At 43.5% G+C, this 17,494-nt stretch overlaps 1 protein-coding gene across 1 annotated transcript in view; it reads right to left on the reverse strand.

Annotated features, from left to right (window-relative positions):
* Positions 1-17,494, reverse strand: part of DNAJC11 (DnaJ heat shock protein family (Hsp40) member C11) — a 65,619-nt gene that overhangs the window by 15,314 nt on the left and 32,811 nt on the right. Inside the window, 2 exon segments of the mRNA XM_032495091.1 lie at positions 313-435; positions 1,354-1,482. Of these exon segments, the coding sequence (XP_032350982.1) occupies positions 313-435; positions 1,354-1,482 (252 nt within the window).

Here is a 17,494-nt window from a genome sequence, read left to right on the forward strand (position 1 = left end):
GACTTGTGCAGGAGGAAGGAACAGCCCACAGGTTTTTGTTTAAGGGGACAAAGATGCTGAGTTTCCTGGGGCTGGGTTTCCAGAAGCTGGCATCTCAGGGGAAGTCCTGCTGCTCCCTTCTCACCAGCAGCCTGAGAGATTCCTTCTCAGATATGAGACATAACTGACTCTCAGGGACAGTGAATTTACACACGTTTGACAGCTGGCACCCTGTTACACAATGATGTGGCCCACCGAGGTCATTTTGAGGGCAAACGTTCAGAAATAAGGCTTTGCAACGGACAACACGATCCCGCCTGGCAATATCCTTACCTCGCCCCATCCCTTTGCAGAAGTGACTCGTCTGAGCGCGAAGTTAATGGAACCCCCTCCATTCCCATTCTGGGTAGAGAGGCTTCCGGAGAGGATGGCTGTGTCTGAAGCTGTCAAGGGTGCCTAGGAAATGATATCTGCTGGTAATAAATCAATCAAAGCAACAGGAAGCGCCAAGGAGAGCAGCCTGACAGACACACCAAGTGCAAGGCCAGAAGTGCAGGTGATAACACAGTGCCATGTGCAGGGGTGCAGAACCACCCCAGCTCCCACCCATCTCTCACTCCACCATCTAAACCACACGTGGCTGGCAAGGTCATGTTTCACAAAAGCTTTAATGGGCAAATTTCAGAAAAATCCAGGGGAGACACAGGGCTAGATGCTGGTACTCGGAGTACCAGCCGCATCAGGCTGCACCCTGTGCCTCCCCACATGGGACGCCTGGGACTCCTCAGTCCTCCCTGTGGCCGGAGTGACTGACTCTGGAAGCCTCATGAGGAGGGCAAGTTTCCCTGAGTTAAGACTTCACACTCTGGGCCGACGTCCTTGAGAAGAAATAAATGGGTTTAGGAGGCAGAGACCTACTATGACTGTCAGCTGAATGACCCGACATTGCCACAGTCAAACAGCGGACAGAAAGATGACATTTCAGTGACCCCGCGCTCAGCTGAGTATTTTGTTTCCCGCACAGAGTAGAGTGTGCCTTAAAACCAAGATTGGTTCTCGGAATTTCCCCTGGAGGTCTGCTCTCTCTCCTAAAATCACGATCTTGGCTCCCACTTCCCCTAGACCATTAGTGCTTCCTGGCTGGAAAGCGCTTGGCAGCTACGCACCCCTTGGCACTCCTCTTGCCAACATGTCACCAGAGCAGTATAAACAAGGTTGTGACTGAAGCTTTGCTTTTTTTAAGTGGCTAACTGCATCCTTTCACAAAGATGAGAAGACCCTGAGCACACCGTCTCATCCCAGCTGTGTGATCGCTGCACCTCGTTACCCCAGGGGCCCCCGCCCCTGCAAGGGCCCCCCACCTGTGCGCTTTACCTCAATGGACTGGGAGATGTGCATCTTGTTGATTTCAATCTGCGGAAAGCCACTTCCGGACACATCTTCGTACTCCTCCTCATAGCGATCAAAAAGGTCAGTGGCGTCGATGCCAACACTGATGGTCCCCTGGGGCAGGAAAGTAAGCAGTCAGCTTCAGGCGTGGCATTTGCGGAACGAAAGCCAACACTACACTTCAGCAGCCGCGCGGTTCACTGGGCGTGCAGGACTCACAAGCCTAGAGCGTGAATGTCACAGCTGAAGCCAAACAGCAGCAGGGCACCAACCACTTCCAGGGTCAGAAAACCAGTCATGTCCGCAGGGGAATGGCTTGACAAACACAAGTGTTAGGAAAAGAAATAAGACTGATGTGTTTCATGGATCTAAATAGATTACTCTGCACATAACCCATGAATGCAGAAAACCACCTACAAACTGGCTACATGGATTAACACTTTTAACATTCAATTCTAAAATCTCTGATGTCACAAAACTACCCCAAAATTCTTTAAAACATAAAAATACCTTCAAAGACATGCAAAATAAATTATAAACAAATGGGAGATTTAAAAACTGTTCCGCCTCCTTAAATTAATTTGAGACTTAAGTTACGGGAAACAGAACCCCACATTCTCTCAAGAATACTAAGCTAAAACTTTGCTAACTGATAAAAATGCACATTACTCAGAAAATCAGTGTTTATTACTTTCTTTCACTGTCGTAAGACTTTTCAAATGCGCAGATATCTTAATCCAACACATAAAAACATGACTCAACATACGTTTTTATTAAATTCTCCACAGCCCATTACAAAGAAACCTGATTGAGGTTTAATTTACATATAATAATACAAACTGCCCCCACGTGGAGTGTACAATGAGTTTTGGCAGATGTGTACACTTGGGAAACTACCTCCAAATTAGCACTTCTGTCACCCCAAAACTGCTGAGGAGAATGTGCTTTCCTCCCTTTGACGGGGACATGGGAGGGAAATGAGGGTCACATGAGCCTGTGAGTATCTCGTGGAGGAGTGAGGATGTCGCTGGGGCTGGAACAGGGGGAGGGAGCGGGTGGAGGAGGAACTCGGGGCGGGGGGTGCTGGGCGTGAGTGGTCGCGCAGGTGGGGTTTATCCGAGATAATGCAGTTTAACCCTGATGTTTTGGCTGGTTTAGCAATAGCCCCAGATGTTCATTTTTAAACAGTGATATCATCATCAACAATATTTTCATCACCAGTAGTACTACCATCGTCAATAGCTGCCTGAAACTAAGAAACCTGAGTGGGTCTGGGGGCAGCCTTCACTTTGTGCTTCAAGGATCTTCCACGGTCTCTTCTAGTGGTGACCTTCGGAGGAAATGTGGCTAACCCGTCACTATCCTCCATCTCCTTCCAGGGGACACGGGAGCAGCATCTCCCACTCCAGTACCGCACACAGGTCCCTGCTGCGACAGCGGCCAGACAGCTCACGCCTTCCAATCTCAGCTGGTGGTGGGGGAAGCATTAGACGCTGCCGCTCATCTGGTACATCAGGCAGGTGGCTGGTGCCTTGGCCTGTGACATGTGTGAAGCTGTCAAGCCACTGGTCAGCTTTGTCCAGGGACAACACCAGGTGTACGTGAAGGTGTGGGAAACAGAGGTGGGCCAGCCCCACAGAAGAAGGTGCCAGAGAGCAGTCTCAGCACGGCTGCCAGGTTCTCCCCCTCTCCTGAGCGCTGTAAAGCAGGGGCTGGCACACGTGCTGGGAAGGGCCAGAGGCTGTGTTTCAGGCTCTGCTGCAGGGAAGGCAGCCGGACTACCTGGCGAAGCACTGGGCCTGACTGTGGTCCAATAAAACTCTGTTTATTGACCCTGAATTTCATATAAGTAATCACATCTCAAAATACTATTCTTCTTTTGATTTTTTCCAACCATTTAAAAACCATTCTTAGCTCACAGGTCCCATAAAAACAGGCAGCAGGCTGAATGTGGAACTCCTGGCATAAATCTACAGGGTTTCTTTTCTTTTTTTTTGGGAGGTGGGGTAATGTCATCTTTTTTGATAAACTCTTCAAGCAGCAACGAGATTAAACATAGTATACACATTTAATGAAAAAATTTAGTACTAAATTTCCATTTTCTCAGAAATTTGAACAATTTATATATGTATATCTATATTAACTCGTGCTTTTTTTTTTTTTAATGAGGGGGAGGTAATTAGGTTTATTCATTTATTTCTATTTGGAGGAGGTGCTGGGGATTGAACCCAGGACCTCGTGCGTACTAAGCCTGTGCTCTACCACTTGAGCTATACCCTCTTCTCTCTCTCTTTCTCTCTCTATTTTTTTTTTTTGATGAAGGCACTCAGGATTGAACCCAGGACCTCATGCATGCTAAGCATGCATTCTACCACCGACCTGCACCCATCCCCCATGAATTTCTAACTTATATAAAGTGATGTTCAACATTGACCATCCATAGTGTTAATTTTGACCATATGAAAATCAAAAGACTCAGATCTGCTGAAGAAGCAGCAGCATCTTCTTTAATAGTGAGCCTTTCTTTAAAGAAGACTATAGCCAGTCAGTAAGACTGAGGCTGTAGCAGCAAGCAGGTTTATTTACACACAGCTGTGAAACATGACTTTTCATTTAGATCAAATGGTAGTTCCTCCATGTTAATTTCACTCATTTCCACCCCACCCCCCATTCTAAGGTCTGTAATGGCACATATGAAAGATAAAGTAATAGCAGTTTATAGGTTGGTTCTATTAGCAGAAGAATCTCACAACTGCTAACTATGCCTGTTTTATTCCAGTGCTAACCAGATGCTTCAGATGAAAAATCATTTAAGTTAATCCTTAATAACTGACTTGTTGAAGGTGAAACAGTTGACTTATTTGTTTATTTACTGAAGTATAGTCAGTTTACAATGTTGTGTCAATTTCTGGTGTACAGCATGTTTCAGTCATACATATACATACATATATGCATTTTCATATTCTTTTTCATTATATGTTACTATAAGATATTGGATATAGTTCCCTGTGCTATATAGTATAAATTTATATATCTACTTTATATATAGCATTTAATATCTGCAAATCTCAAACTCCTAATTTATCCCTTCCCACCCTCTTCCCAATAGCTGTAAGTTTGTTTTCTTTGTCTCTGAGTCTGTTTCTATTTTGTAAATAAGCTCATTTGTGTCATTTTTTAAGATTCCACATGTAAGTGATACCATATGGTATTTTTCTTTTTCTTTCTGGCTTACTTCACTTAGAATGATGATCTCCAGGTCCATTCATATTGCTGCAAATGACATTATGTTATTCTTTTTTATGGCCGAGTAGTATTCCATTGTATAAATATACCACACTTCTTTATCCAGTCATCTGCTGATGGACATTTAGGTTGTTTCCATGTCTTGGCTATTGTAAACAGTGCTGTTATGAACACTGGGGTGCACATGTCTTTTGAATTATAGTTTCCTCTGTCTATATGCCCAGGAGTGGGATTGCCGGGTCGTATGGTAAGTCTACTTTTAGTTTTTTAAGGAACCTCCATACTGTTCTCCATAGTGGCTGCAACAAACTGCACTCCCACCAACAGTGTAGGAGAGCTCCCTTTTCTCCACACCCTCTCCAGCATTTATTATTTGTAGACTTTTTAATGATGGCCATATGACCAGTGTGAGGTAATACTTCATCATCATTTTGATTTGCATTTCTCTGATAATTATTGATGTTGAGCATCTTTTCATGTGCCTGTTGGCCATCTGGATGTCTTCTTTGGAGAAATCTCTGTTTAGGTCTTCTACCCATTTTTTGATTGGGTTGCTTGTTTTTTTGTTGTTGTTGATATTAAGCCATATGAGCTGTTTGTATATTTTGTCAGTCACATCATTTGTAAATATTTTCTCCCATTCTGTAGGTTGTTTTTGTTCACCTGACATTATTATAAATGTTACTGTAAACTCAGTCAAAAAGTTCCACAATGAATGTAAAATGGTTTGTTCTTGTGGTGATATTTAAATATCAATTTCAGGGATAGTACAGCCTCATGGCAAAAGCATTTTAATTAAATCAAGAAACTCATGGAGCAGAAATTCTTAGAATTAATTATGGTGCACACAATGTATAACTGTGTGTCACAATAAGCTGTGACATTCTGCCTATGGAAAATAAAGCTCAAGTGGTCACAACATGCAAATATTTTTGTATATTCAGTGTAACAGAATCATTTTTTGTGATCCTGATTCTGAATACAAAAGTCTGCTTAATACAGCATGGTAGTGTATTAAAAATTGTGTATTAGGAAAGGAAAGCCTGAGCCTCTGCAGAACTCCTTTTAAAAACCTTTCTAAAATAAATCCTGCAGCTTTTAAAATATTTACGAAACGGCAATCACTGAGAAGCACGTAACCAAGAATACTCTGAAATTGATCTTTTGAGGAAAGAAAAACTGAACAAATAAGTCTGTTTACTTCATTTTGAAATTCCATAATGGCCTTTTTGGAAGAGCTCAATTTTTGGTAAGAATCATTTGGTGGAGCTGTTATTTTTAATTAGTTAAATTTATATCCTCTCCTGGAATGGAATGAAACTGACAAGGTCTGCCTACAGTTTTATGGCACCTAAATTTGAAGAATTTCAAATTTGAAGAATTCAAAAGATCACAAATAAAGACAACTTATTAAAAAAAGTATAAAGAAAAAATACTCTGAATGGAAGCAAAAAAGACAATACCTGTGAAAACGCTCGGGTGAAAATATTTACATGTTCCAAAATGAAGAAATTTAGAATCAAGAGAGTATCTCCTCAATTAAGAACTGTATAGTACACAGACCACAGATGACAAATGTTGGTGAGGCTGTGGAGAAGAGGGCGCCCTCGTACAGTGCTGGTGGGAGTGTGAACTGCTGCGGCCACCGTGGAAAACAGCATGGAGGGTCCTCAAAAGACCAAAACTAGAACTACCATATGATCCGGCAATTCTACTCCTGGCTATATATCTAAAGAAAACAAAAGCACTAGTTTGAAAAGATATACATTCCTCAGGGTTCATAGCAGTATATTATTTACAACAGATAAGATGTGGCAGCAACCTCAGCATCCATCAACAGGCAAATGGATATACATACATATATATATATATAAAATGGAATACTGCTCAGCCATAAGACAGACTAAAATTTTGCCATTTGCAACAACACGGATGGACCTGGAGGGTATTATCCTCCCTGAAACAATTCAGAGAAAGACAAATACTGCATGTTATTGCATATGTAGAAAAATAAATAAAACAAACTAGTGAATATAACAAAAAAGAAACAGACTCACAGATACAGAGAATAAACTAGTCGTTCCCAGTGGGGAGAGGGAAGGAGGAACGGCAAAACAGCAGTAGGCAATATGAAGAGGTACAAACCACCACATATAACACAGATAAACTACAAGGATATACTGTACAGCACAGGGAATAGAGCCAATATTTTATAAATGGAGCAAAATCTATAAAAATTTTGAAACATTATATTGTACATTTGAAACTAGTAATATTAGAAATGGGTTATACCGCAATTGAAAAAAAAGTGAATTAAGTCAAAGACAAAAGAAATTAAAAATTATACTATGGTATACAGAGAATAATCAATTAAATATACCCCAAATTTCAAATTTACTAAATAAACTGGCCACTTATATGAATACAGTAGGCAATGTAATGAAAGAAAAAAGACAGTGACATGACAGTACACTGAAAAACACTGGCGCCAGACACGGATGTGAGCACCCTGTGAGTCCTGCCAGCTGGTATTCCATCCTTGCACAGAGCCCCCTCCTTGATTTGCACTGACCCTGGACCTGTTTCTGTCCAAGAGGATGCAGTGGATGGGATGGTGCAGACTTCAAGGCTGGGCACAAGGAAACTTGCAGCTTCATGAAGGCCTCAGACCTGCTTTCTGGGGAAACTAGCTACTGTGTTGTAATGCAACCACCCTGAGAGCACTACACTGTGAGGAGGCCCAAGCTGGTCAGCAGGGAGTCCACCTGGGAGAGATGCCCGGCCACCCTCAGCCACCGTCGCCGAGACACACGAGAGGTACATGAGTGCAGGTACCACCTCCCACGCGACCCAGCTGCCACCAGACTGCAACCATATAAGGAGACCCCCAGTGAGAACCATCCAGCTGAGTCCAGTCAATCCACAGGAGCATGAGAGACAAGCTGTTCTTGCAAGCCACTAAGCTGTGCAGAGGCTTGTGAGCCAGCAGTATGTCACCAGGACACGTAACGTCAGAGACAGATACAACCATTAAAACATATCAGTGAGTGCCAGAAGTGACGATTCTGCTTCTGATACTTTAAGCACGCCTTTCCACTGTCAAAAATGTCCTGGTTTGGATGCTGAAAGACCGGTCACCCCGTCTCCAGTGAATGACGTAAGCCGCCAAGGGCTTTGAGCAGAGTGCGCTGGTCTGACCGAGTTCCGAAGGCAGACTGGCCGCTGTGCTGGCGAGAAGGGAAGCAGGGACGACGGGGTGGCCTTGGCAGGAGCTCCTGGTCTACGTAACTTGGGTTCCATAATCTGCCCCTCATTCAGCTCAGTAGCCCTGAGAGTTTTCAGTTGGTTCTTGAAAGGCAGACAATCATATCATATGCAAACACTGATAACCCTTTCAATATTTATAGCTTTTATTACTTGTCTAACTGTATTGGCTAAAACTTCCAGGATAATGTTAAATATGGTTTTATTTCCTTTCCCCAAAAAAACTTTTTAAATGATAAGCATCGTGTTAACTCCATACTGATAATCAATTGATTCACTGGAGGGTAGAGCAGACTTTAGAAGTTTAAAAATATTGCTCAAGTCACCACTTTTCCAACCATTTTGTTGTTTCTTTACATAGGGCCAAAATAACCAGAAACTCCAATGAGCTGGTGACTTTTGCACCTGACAACCTTTGGTACTGATCCAAGTCTATGGGAAGTGACTGACCCAGAGGAGCCAAGAGGAGAACCAACCATGCCTGAAGAACTGGCCCAGAGAGGGACTGGTCAGGTGACTCTGAGTTACAAGGATATGTTTTTCAATATTTCAGACAGTGGTTCAGATGCCTACCTTCTGCTCTTCTTCCATTTCAAGGAAATGACCTTTTGAAAATGGACTGGTCACAGTACCAGAACTAGATAGACAGCTTCTCTATGTGCCAAAGAGGAGTCTGCAACTTATAATTCATTTTCACTTTCAACATAATATGCTTTTCCTTCCTTCCTTCCTTCCTTCCTTCCTTCTTTCCTTTTTTAAAAAATGGACATTGAACCTGGGACCTCATGCATGCTAAGCATGTGCTCTACTACTGAGCTATTACCACCCCCTGTAATATGCTTTTTATACAACGAGAAGTCACAACTTAGGAATGAGAGATTTGAATTTTAACAGAGGATCAAAAAGGATCAAGAATAAGATAAAAGAGAAAAAGAGAAACAGAACTCTAACACTGGATAAATTATTGGGTTAGATTTTTCCCAACAATTTCTATTTCAACATATGCAAATTCGTCTTTATTATTAAATTGTTACTAAATCACATTTTTCAAATAAATAAGAGTTTATAAAGGAAAAGACTTTTGAGTAATCTTTAAGTGCAAATCACTAAACTTTTAAAGCATTTTGTTTATTTTTCCCCCTGCAACTTGCACATTTCACCTTGTTTTTCTACAGCAGGGTAGTCAAACCTTTTCTGTGAAGAGCCAGATAGTTGCTTTGAAGGCAAATGCTGTTGAAACTACTCAACTATGCTGTTGTAGCGCAAAACGGCTACAGGAAATACGTAAATGAATAAATAAACTTTGCTGTATAACAATAAAACTTTAGTTATGGATATAGAAATTTGAGTTTCATATCATTTTTGTGTGTTACAAAATATTATTCTTTTGGTTTCTTAAAAACCATAAAAAGTGCCATAAAACCTATTCTCAGCTCTTGGGCTGGACAAAAAGAGGCAGCGGGCCACAGCTTGTGGACCCTGTTCTAGGAGACCCAATGCTGCTGTCAGAGCATAGAAGGACAATAGTGACCAGCGACAAGAGTCCTTTCCAAACAAGGATGACACCACTGAAGACTGTCGGTGGCACACCCAGCAGCTACCGATTCTCAGCTGAGACCTTTGTGACTCTGTTTCTGGAGCTGAAAGATTCATGTCTAGCATGCGACAGCCCCACCCCCGCCCCGAAATGCCAGCGTTAACAGACTCCACAGGGAACACACCTCACAGTTGCACACTGTCTTCAGTCAGGTCAGTCATAAGAGTGCAACACAGGTTGCCAAAAGAATCTGATTTACTTAATTTCTCAAGGTTTGAGCTACTCAATGAAAATCACAAACTGATAAGAAGAGTCAAGGGTGTAAGAAGCTAAATAAACACAAGAGGAAGCAGTGGAATGCTGCCTGTTGGCATCTATCCCAGCCTATAAGCTGTAACCCGACTCATCACCGTTTTCCTGGACAGCCAGATGCTCCTTCATAAGGCAACCCTTTTTCATCCATTAAAAAAACAAAACACTGTAAAAAAGATAACTTTTTATTCTCTCATCTGCAGACTACTGCACAGTTCTCAAATTCTCAACACCCATCTGAATTCCTGGGGTAGGGGTGGGTGGGAGGGGGCTTGTAAAAATACAGATTCCCAGGCAACAGAGTGACAGAGTCCTATTCATTTGCTCTGAGGCAGGGCCTGAGAATCTGAATTTTTACTAAGCAAACATATTATTGTGACATAGCTGAGTGTACTTACTGGCTTTGGGAACCATAAACTGGTGGGTTGTCTTTTTTTTTTAATATTTTAGATTACTGCAGATACATATGCAGTTTTAAGAAATAATAAGTGATCTGAGTACTGCCTTCCCATGTGGTTAACACTTGGAAAATTACAGCACAGTATCACAACTGGGATGCAGACACTGATACAGGCCAAAGCTCTTATTAAGAGTTCCTCAGCTGTATTTATTTATTTTTCATTTGTGGCGCATATATTTGATTCTATACAATTTTATCACACATGTGGGTTCATGGATCCAGCACTCCAGCAAAGATACAGCACATCTGTATCACCACGAGGAGCCCTCCCGACGTCCTTCTGTAACTGCCTCCTCCTCCTCCCCACCTCCTCCTCCCCCCCTCCTCCCCCCTGCCCCAACCTCTGGCTACCAGATAGTTTTTTAAATGAAGAAGCTGCAGCTGACAGAATTGTGGATTTTCCTCTTTTGTTCCTCGATCTCATTAGTGATTATGGATAAATAACACAGTCTTTTCTAATGCAGTTATCTCCAATAAACACATCTAGATTGGTTAAACCTATGTGATTAAAAACACATACATCACATTATCTCAGTGTCCTCCTGAAACCCTCCTCCCTCCCAAAACTACAGTAAAGGAATAACAAAGCCATAGACAAAAAGAACAGGATACTCAAAGGTGACAGGTAAGAGGTATTAAACAATTTTTAGAAACTGGAAAAGGATGAAGAGATATGGTAACTGATTCAGCAGAAAAAGCTGAAACCCAAGTGTCTGCTGGTCAGGAACTGGAGGGACTGGGTACCCCAGGAGGGGGAGCAGTGGACCGTGATCACTCCCCCAAGGAGTCAAGTGACACGCTTGTTCTTTGGAGAAATCAAATGAAGGCATTCCAGGCACAGGTGGGGAGGGGCGGGGCATGTACTGGAAACAGGGTGAGGGAAACTGAACGGGTCCGGTCCCAAACTTCCCACCCTCCTCAGCTGTGAGACTGCTGGCAGCCAGGCAGCAGACTGGCGATTTCTTCTCAAGAGAATAATCATCTGCTACTTAGAGAAAGCCTTTAGACACTAACCTTTGGCTGGTAGTGGGGTGGGGGGATGGGGGTGATGGGGAGTGTTTCCAACCAAACACCCCAGGCCAAGCCCATCAGTGACAAGCCCTGCCAAGTACACGCAGTGTCTACTCAGCCCAACTGTCCCACTCTTCGTGGCAGTCGGCCAAGGATTATCAGACATTTGAGGAAAGCCTCCAATAACGAAGTCTGAAATGAAGTAAAGACCAAAAACACCAGAAAGAAGCAGAGAATACAAACACCAAAGAAAACAGCAAGAAATGTGTAAGTAATATCTTTAGAAAAATTAGATACTGCATTAATAATAAAAAACATTTGTGAATGTTTACTATGTGCCAGGAACTCTTCTAAGTATCTGACATGTATTCTTCCACTTAATCTTTTAAACAACAAGGAGCGGGCACTCTTACTCCACTTCAGAGGAAGAAACTGAGGGCCAGAGAGGTGAAGCATCTTACTCAAAGTCACATAGTTGAGAAGTGGCAGAGACAGGATTTGAACCCAGGGCATGTATCTCTAGAGCTCAAACAGCAAAGCCCTACCCCGTACTTCCCATGAATTAAAAAAACAACAAATTTGAAAAGAAAAAAGTCTAAGAAATCAAAAATATTATGACACAAAAATTTAAACCAACAGAAAGGCTGGAAAATAACCTAGGGGAAAAAAGTCTCAAAAAAAGTAGAACTAAATGAAAAATATGCAAAATGGAGGGGGATGGTGCGGAATGAGATGATTAGTCCAAAGGGACCAGTATGTGAATAAAAGGAGTCTGGAAAGAGAGAAAGGGAGGAAAAAAAAATACCACAAAACTTCCCGGAACTGAGGACCACTCAACTTTCCAGGTGTGCGGGTCCACTGTAAACACCAGCACCGGTAAGAAAGGCACCCAAGGTTCTCCATCACGGAGCTGCAGAGGCCCAGAGAGAAGAGCCCAAGGGTATCAAAGGGGCAGAGACAGTCACGCAGACGAATCAGGAGTCAGAACCAGTCTTCTCGACAGCAGCCCTGGAAGCTAGAAGCCTTGGCCTAGGCAGTGAAGGAAAAATGACTTCCAAACTGGAATTTAATATCCAGGCAAAGTAGTAGGTGGGTTTATATAAAACTTCCATTTTTTAGGTCTTAAATAGACAAAACCTAGCAATTCCTAATATTAAATATAAAGAAATAACCAAATATTAAATTACAGATTCATACACTTTGTATCTGTCTAATCTATCCATACACACATATATATCATAAGGAGTATAAAGATACGGGTTTGTAGTACTTAGCATCAAGTATAAACATGCAATGAAGACATGGTGAGTTAAAGTTAATACTCTACCTCTGGGAAACAAGCCGCAACATCGCTCACAGATGAACCTGTGCGTATCTTATGGCGCATGAATTCCCTACCTAGGTGTGCGGTATATGGGTGCATGTGCAGAAATACAAATACACACGTGCATACTCAAGGGACAGCCTTGCACATGTGCACCAAGAAGCACGCACAAGAATGTTCACAGCAGCAATGTTCACAACAGTGAAAGCCTGGAAACCATCCAAACCCCACCAGCAGGGGGATGGGTAAACCGTACACAGCCACAAAAACGAATGAGCCACAGCTTCGTGAAACATGGAGGGTTTCGGAAGAGTACGAGGGGTGGGGAGAGAGCAAGTCCCAGAAGGACACCTACCGAATGGCGTAACTTTATAAAGCTCAAGTACAATAAAAACTAAAGAATACATTGTTTAAGCGTACAACCAACTTGTGACAAAGTTTAAAAAGCAACAGGATGATGCCCGTCTGAGTGTTTCTGGCTCATGCTGGGTGTCGGCGGACCCTCCCCTCCTGGGAAGTTGAGCCCTTCAGCTCTGTATTATTTCTTTTACATTTCCCGTCCCTTCCTCTCCTTCTACATCCCCTTTGTTCAAACACTGAACCCTTTAGGATTGTGCTCCTTTCTGGCAGGGAGATGGAAAAGGAGAGAAATGTGGAAATGAATGCAAGTTATGGGCAATATTCTTGTTTTGGGATCAGGCAGTGGGTTCCTAGGTGTTTATTACTATGTTACACTTTATATGTTACACATGCTCTTTTCCATATATGTATGGATGTGTGTCCGCATGTATACATATAAATAAAATTATCAATGACTAATTTTTTCTTTTAAAAGACAACAGAATGGGAATAAAAGGAAAAAGACATTTGCCTTTTAGACATCTTTTGTAAATGAGCTACCGGGGAATGTGTTCTCTCTACAAACAGAGATAAACCAAAAAAGAGGAGGGTGCAGGAGTCCACCAAGGAAAGAGCTGGAGGGAATCCAAACTCCACGGGAAGGGGCTGTTCTGCTCAGCGTCTAACAGCGCCTCTCACAGTTGGCACCTGGTACCAGTTTGTTGAATGAAACAACAAAAAGGCCCTCCTAGGAAGTGGATGAGGAAAGTCCTGAGGCCACAGCTGGATAGCAGGCCTGAAAGCAGAGTCTAGACTGGACTGGGGTGGACGATGAAGGAGGGCTCCAGATGGATGCCACAACAGCAAAATGAGAGTGACAGACAGATGGTGTCTGATGGGTTTATAGAAAACTAATCAGGGGAACCAACAAGACCATCACTAACTTTATGGAGTAAAAAGAGCACTAAGAAAAGTCAGGCAATCTTAGACTGCTATCTGGCTCAAGTGAGTATTTATACAGTGAACATTAATTTAATCCTAAGGGGCATTATAATTACATTAGGTGAACTGAAAAAAAGTGTTGTGTGAGAGAACTGTTTCCTTATTTTTTTCTGGCAGAAGGTCAACAGATAGTTACTAAAACTGAAAAAAACAGCACAGTGCAAATTTGCAACTTAGAAATACCTAGGAAATGTCAGAAGAGCGAGCTCAGAGAGGTAGGAGTGGCCGCCTCTGGGGAACAGGAGTCAGGAGCCTAAGAGGAGGGTGGGGAGAGACAACTGTTTTGTTTTGTTTTTTTAAAAATAAGCTCAGTAACTATTTGACTTTCTAAACTATTTACACATATTACTTGGACACAGACACACAAAATGAAAAAATTCCCACACTTTAGACTTTGAAACTAGAGGCTTTTAAACTATTAATATCTCAACAAGGTCTTATATGCATAAAAATTATCAGACTTCTCACGTCCTTAAGTCTCAGATGTTCCTTGATCAGGAGGACCCAACATAACCAGATGAAACTGTTACCCACAGGCAGGGCCTGGAGGAGGAGGGATGGGGCCCAGCCTCCGGGAGTGCTCCCTGCCAGCCCGCACCCGGGGAGCAGCCTGGGGAACTCATGTTACCGGCATTACGTATCCCACCGCAGCCTGCTGCCACACTGTGTGGATGAAAGTGCAGTCTCCATTAACCCCCAGCCCCTGCCTTGTCCCATGTTCCTTAAGCCAAGTCCAAGTCGTCTTCTTGCTGTTGGTTCTGTTCCTTGTTGCCAATCTTAAGCCAGCGAGTCAATTAAAGACCATCATTTCCCTAGTTCCCCTTATCTCACTCAGCGAGCACCTTCACCCCTTCCATTCTGCCTCACTGGGCTCGTTTAGAATCCCGATTTTGTCCTTCCACCTTGGGTCACCTGTGAATGTGACAAACGCATCCCCACTGATGTCATTCATAGAAATTCTGAGGATGTCAAGTCAGAGCCTTTCTCCTGCATGATGAAAAGCTTCTCAGGTTGGAAACAATGCATTAATCAACCCTCTCTGAGCAGACTCAGTTTTTCATCTGGCAAAGAATGTTTCATTCTGAATATTTTTGTGTTTATATTCCTTTATCTGGCCATAAAGATAATGTGAGAAATTTCTGTCAAGGCAATCTCAACAATAACTATTTATTAATTGAAAATTCCACCAAGAGAGGCAATTATGGTGGGAGGTGATGTGAAATTTGCCCATTTTACAGCTGATGAACCCATGGTGGCTTCTGTGAGACAGTCTCCCCAGAACCATCCTATCTGAGATGAAGGTCAGAACCTGGGTTCTCCAGTTTTACAGAGGATCAAACTCAAATTTATCAGGGTGTCTAAGAATAACTCGGTCCCAGCCTCCCTCCCCTCCCCGCCCACACCCACCACATCTCTCCACAGTAGCCTTTATTTCTGATGCCGTGTAAAACCCTGGGCTGACAGGGCGGAGGGACAGCCCTCCAGCCAGTACCCTTGCAAACAGCCTTCTCATTTCAACAGCAGACCATTTCTGCACACGGTAAAGTGCCCCTCTGCCATCCAGCATAGCAAACACATGGGTTAAGACAGCTTTTCTTCAGCACGATGATCCTGTCAGCCGAGTCAAGTCAGTTTACAACATCAGAATCACTTCAGAGAACAGACTGAAGCCATAACCACTGGCTCATTCCGATGGCTATAATCATTAGACATAGCAACCCAAACAAATCTTTCAAAAACGCCTTTAAAAATAATTGAGTAATGTACTCATACCTTTTTATGAAAACATTTTGGGATTATGGTTATATGTCTTCATTAATATAGTATTTAACATTTTTTTCCCTGATAAAGCTGAACTGTATTTTTTTTTCTTTTTTATAGAAGTACAGTCAGTTACAATGTGTCAACTTCTAGGGTACAGCACCGTGTCCCAGTCATGCATATACACACATATATTCGTTTTCATATTCTTTTTCATTAAAGGTTATTACAAGATATTGAATATAGTTCCCTGTGCTGTACAAAAGAAATTTTCTTTTGAATTGTGTTTTTAAGCTATTACACGAACCACACTGATAGGATGACCTTTCTAAAATCAGAAAGAGGGTCTTCTTACCAGGGAGTTTATGCCAACCTCTGTACGGTGAATGGAGAACGGAATGGTCCAGGGAATCCAGTAACAACCTCCCTGACACTCTGATGGAACAGGGTCAAAAAGAAAGGAGTGGATACTCTCTGAGTGAGACAACGAAGCCCCCTGAACAAAACTCAGCTCAACGCCCTGCTTCTCGTGGGATGCAGGCAAGCTCATACAGAAGGCAGTGAACAGCCTGCCTCCTAAACTGGCTGCCATCCACAGAGAGAGATTCACGGGTACTGACAAGAGAAAGGAGTTACAATAATCAATATGAAGTGAACATGGCACAGAACAACACTATCGTATGATCTTAGCCTCTAAAAGGCAAGAAATGAAGACGGATTATGCAAGTGAAGTAGAGATCTCAGAGACCAGCGTGGTCACACACAGTCCTTGGGAGGCAGACGAACTGCATCATCTGCCCAGTCGTAAGTTCCCTCCCCCATCCGCCCAGTGAGGAGGTCCCTGGAGGCAGATGCCAGGACCCCAGTGACCTGAACTTGGTGCTTTCCAGAGGGATTTATTCCCCAAGGTCCTAAAGACAGAAAACAGGCAATTAAACTAAGGATGCTGGGGTCTGAGGATCTGACCCCAAGCACTGGGGCTCATGGCAAACAGCCCCTTTCACACAGGGAGAGACCGAGCTGGGGCTGGAGGAATGACCTGACCCAGGACACAGAACTGGAGGGTGGAGTCCAGGGCCCTCTCCGCTGCCTCAGGCGTCTGTGAGTGCCGTGTGCTTGCCTGCATCCCACTGGCTAGAGCTGGGAGGGCTGGGGGCTCTGCAGTGCTGTCCACAGCACCTCTCACAAGGAGCGGGTGGCCACACTGACGCGGCATGGCCTCAGCACAGGAGCAGGTGGGCGGTCCTGGCAGAGAGCCGTTTCCAAAACCCAATGGACAGACCAAGACCCAGCCACAACCGGCAGGAATCACCCCATCAAGCCAAGTCCTCCCCACGCAGGGCTGTATGAGACTTGAAGTCAGATTTAGTTCCTAACTCCCCCTTGCTACTCGCACCACTTGGCACTTACAGGGCAGGCTTGTCTTTCTCTAATAAATTCCCATGTATTTCAAATTCTTTCAATCATTTAACAGCTTGGCATGGTGCTTAGAATACACGCCCTCATTCTAGGAATGACAAAACCACGTGTGGGTCCCATGGTGAGCGCTGCGTCCCGCGTCGCTGTGTCAGAGCCAGTTCCCCACCCCCCGCCTTCCTGCCTGTTCGTGGTAGGTACTCCTACTGGAAGGTTCCCACCCAGTGAACTCTTAGTGATGAACGTGGAGAAATCGCACCCAAGTTTCAGGTGGCGGTACCACAAATGCTAACAAAGCTGCCCATCCCCACAAGCTGTGGTCCTCTGCGGGGGTCCGGGTGACAGTCCAGCGCCAAGCCCCAAGGTCATCAAAAGCGTCCTTCTCCCTGTGGTCTTCTTACAAGAGATCATCCCTTTCTTCTGAGGATGAGGCGATTCCAAGCCTTTCTGCTCA

The sequence above is a fragment of the Camelus ferus genome, chromosome 13 (assembly GCF_009834535.1).
Source record: "Camelus ferus isolate YT-003-E chromosome 13, BCGSAC_Cfer_1.0, whole genome shotgun sequence".
Taxonomy (NCBI): Eukaryota; Metazoa; Chordata; class Mammalia; order Artiodactyla; family Camelidae; genus Camelus; species Camelus ferus.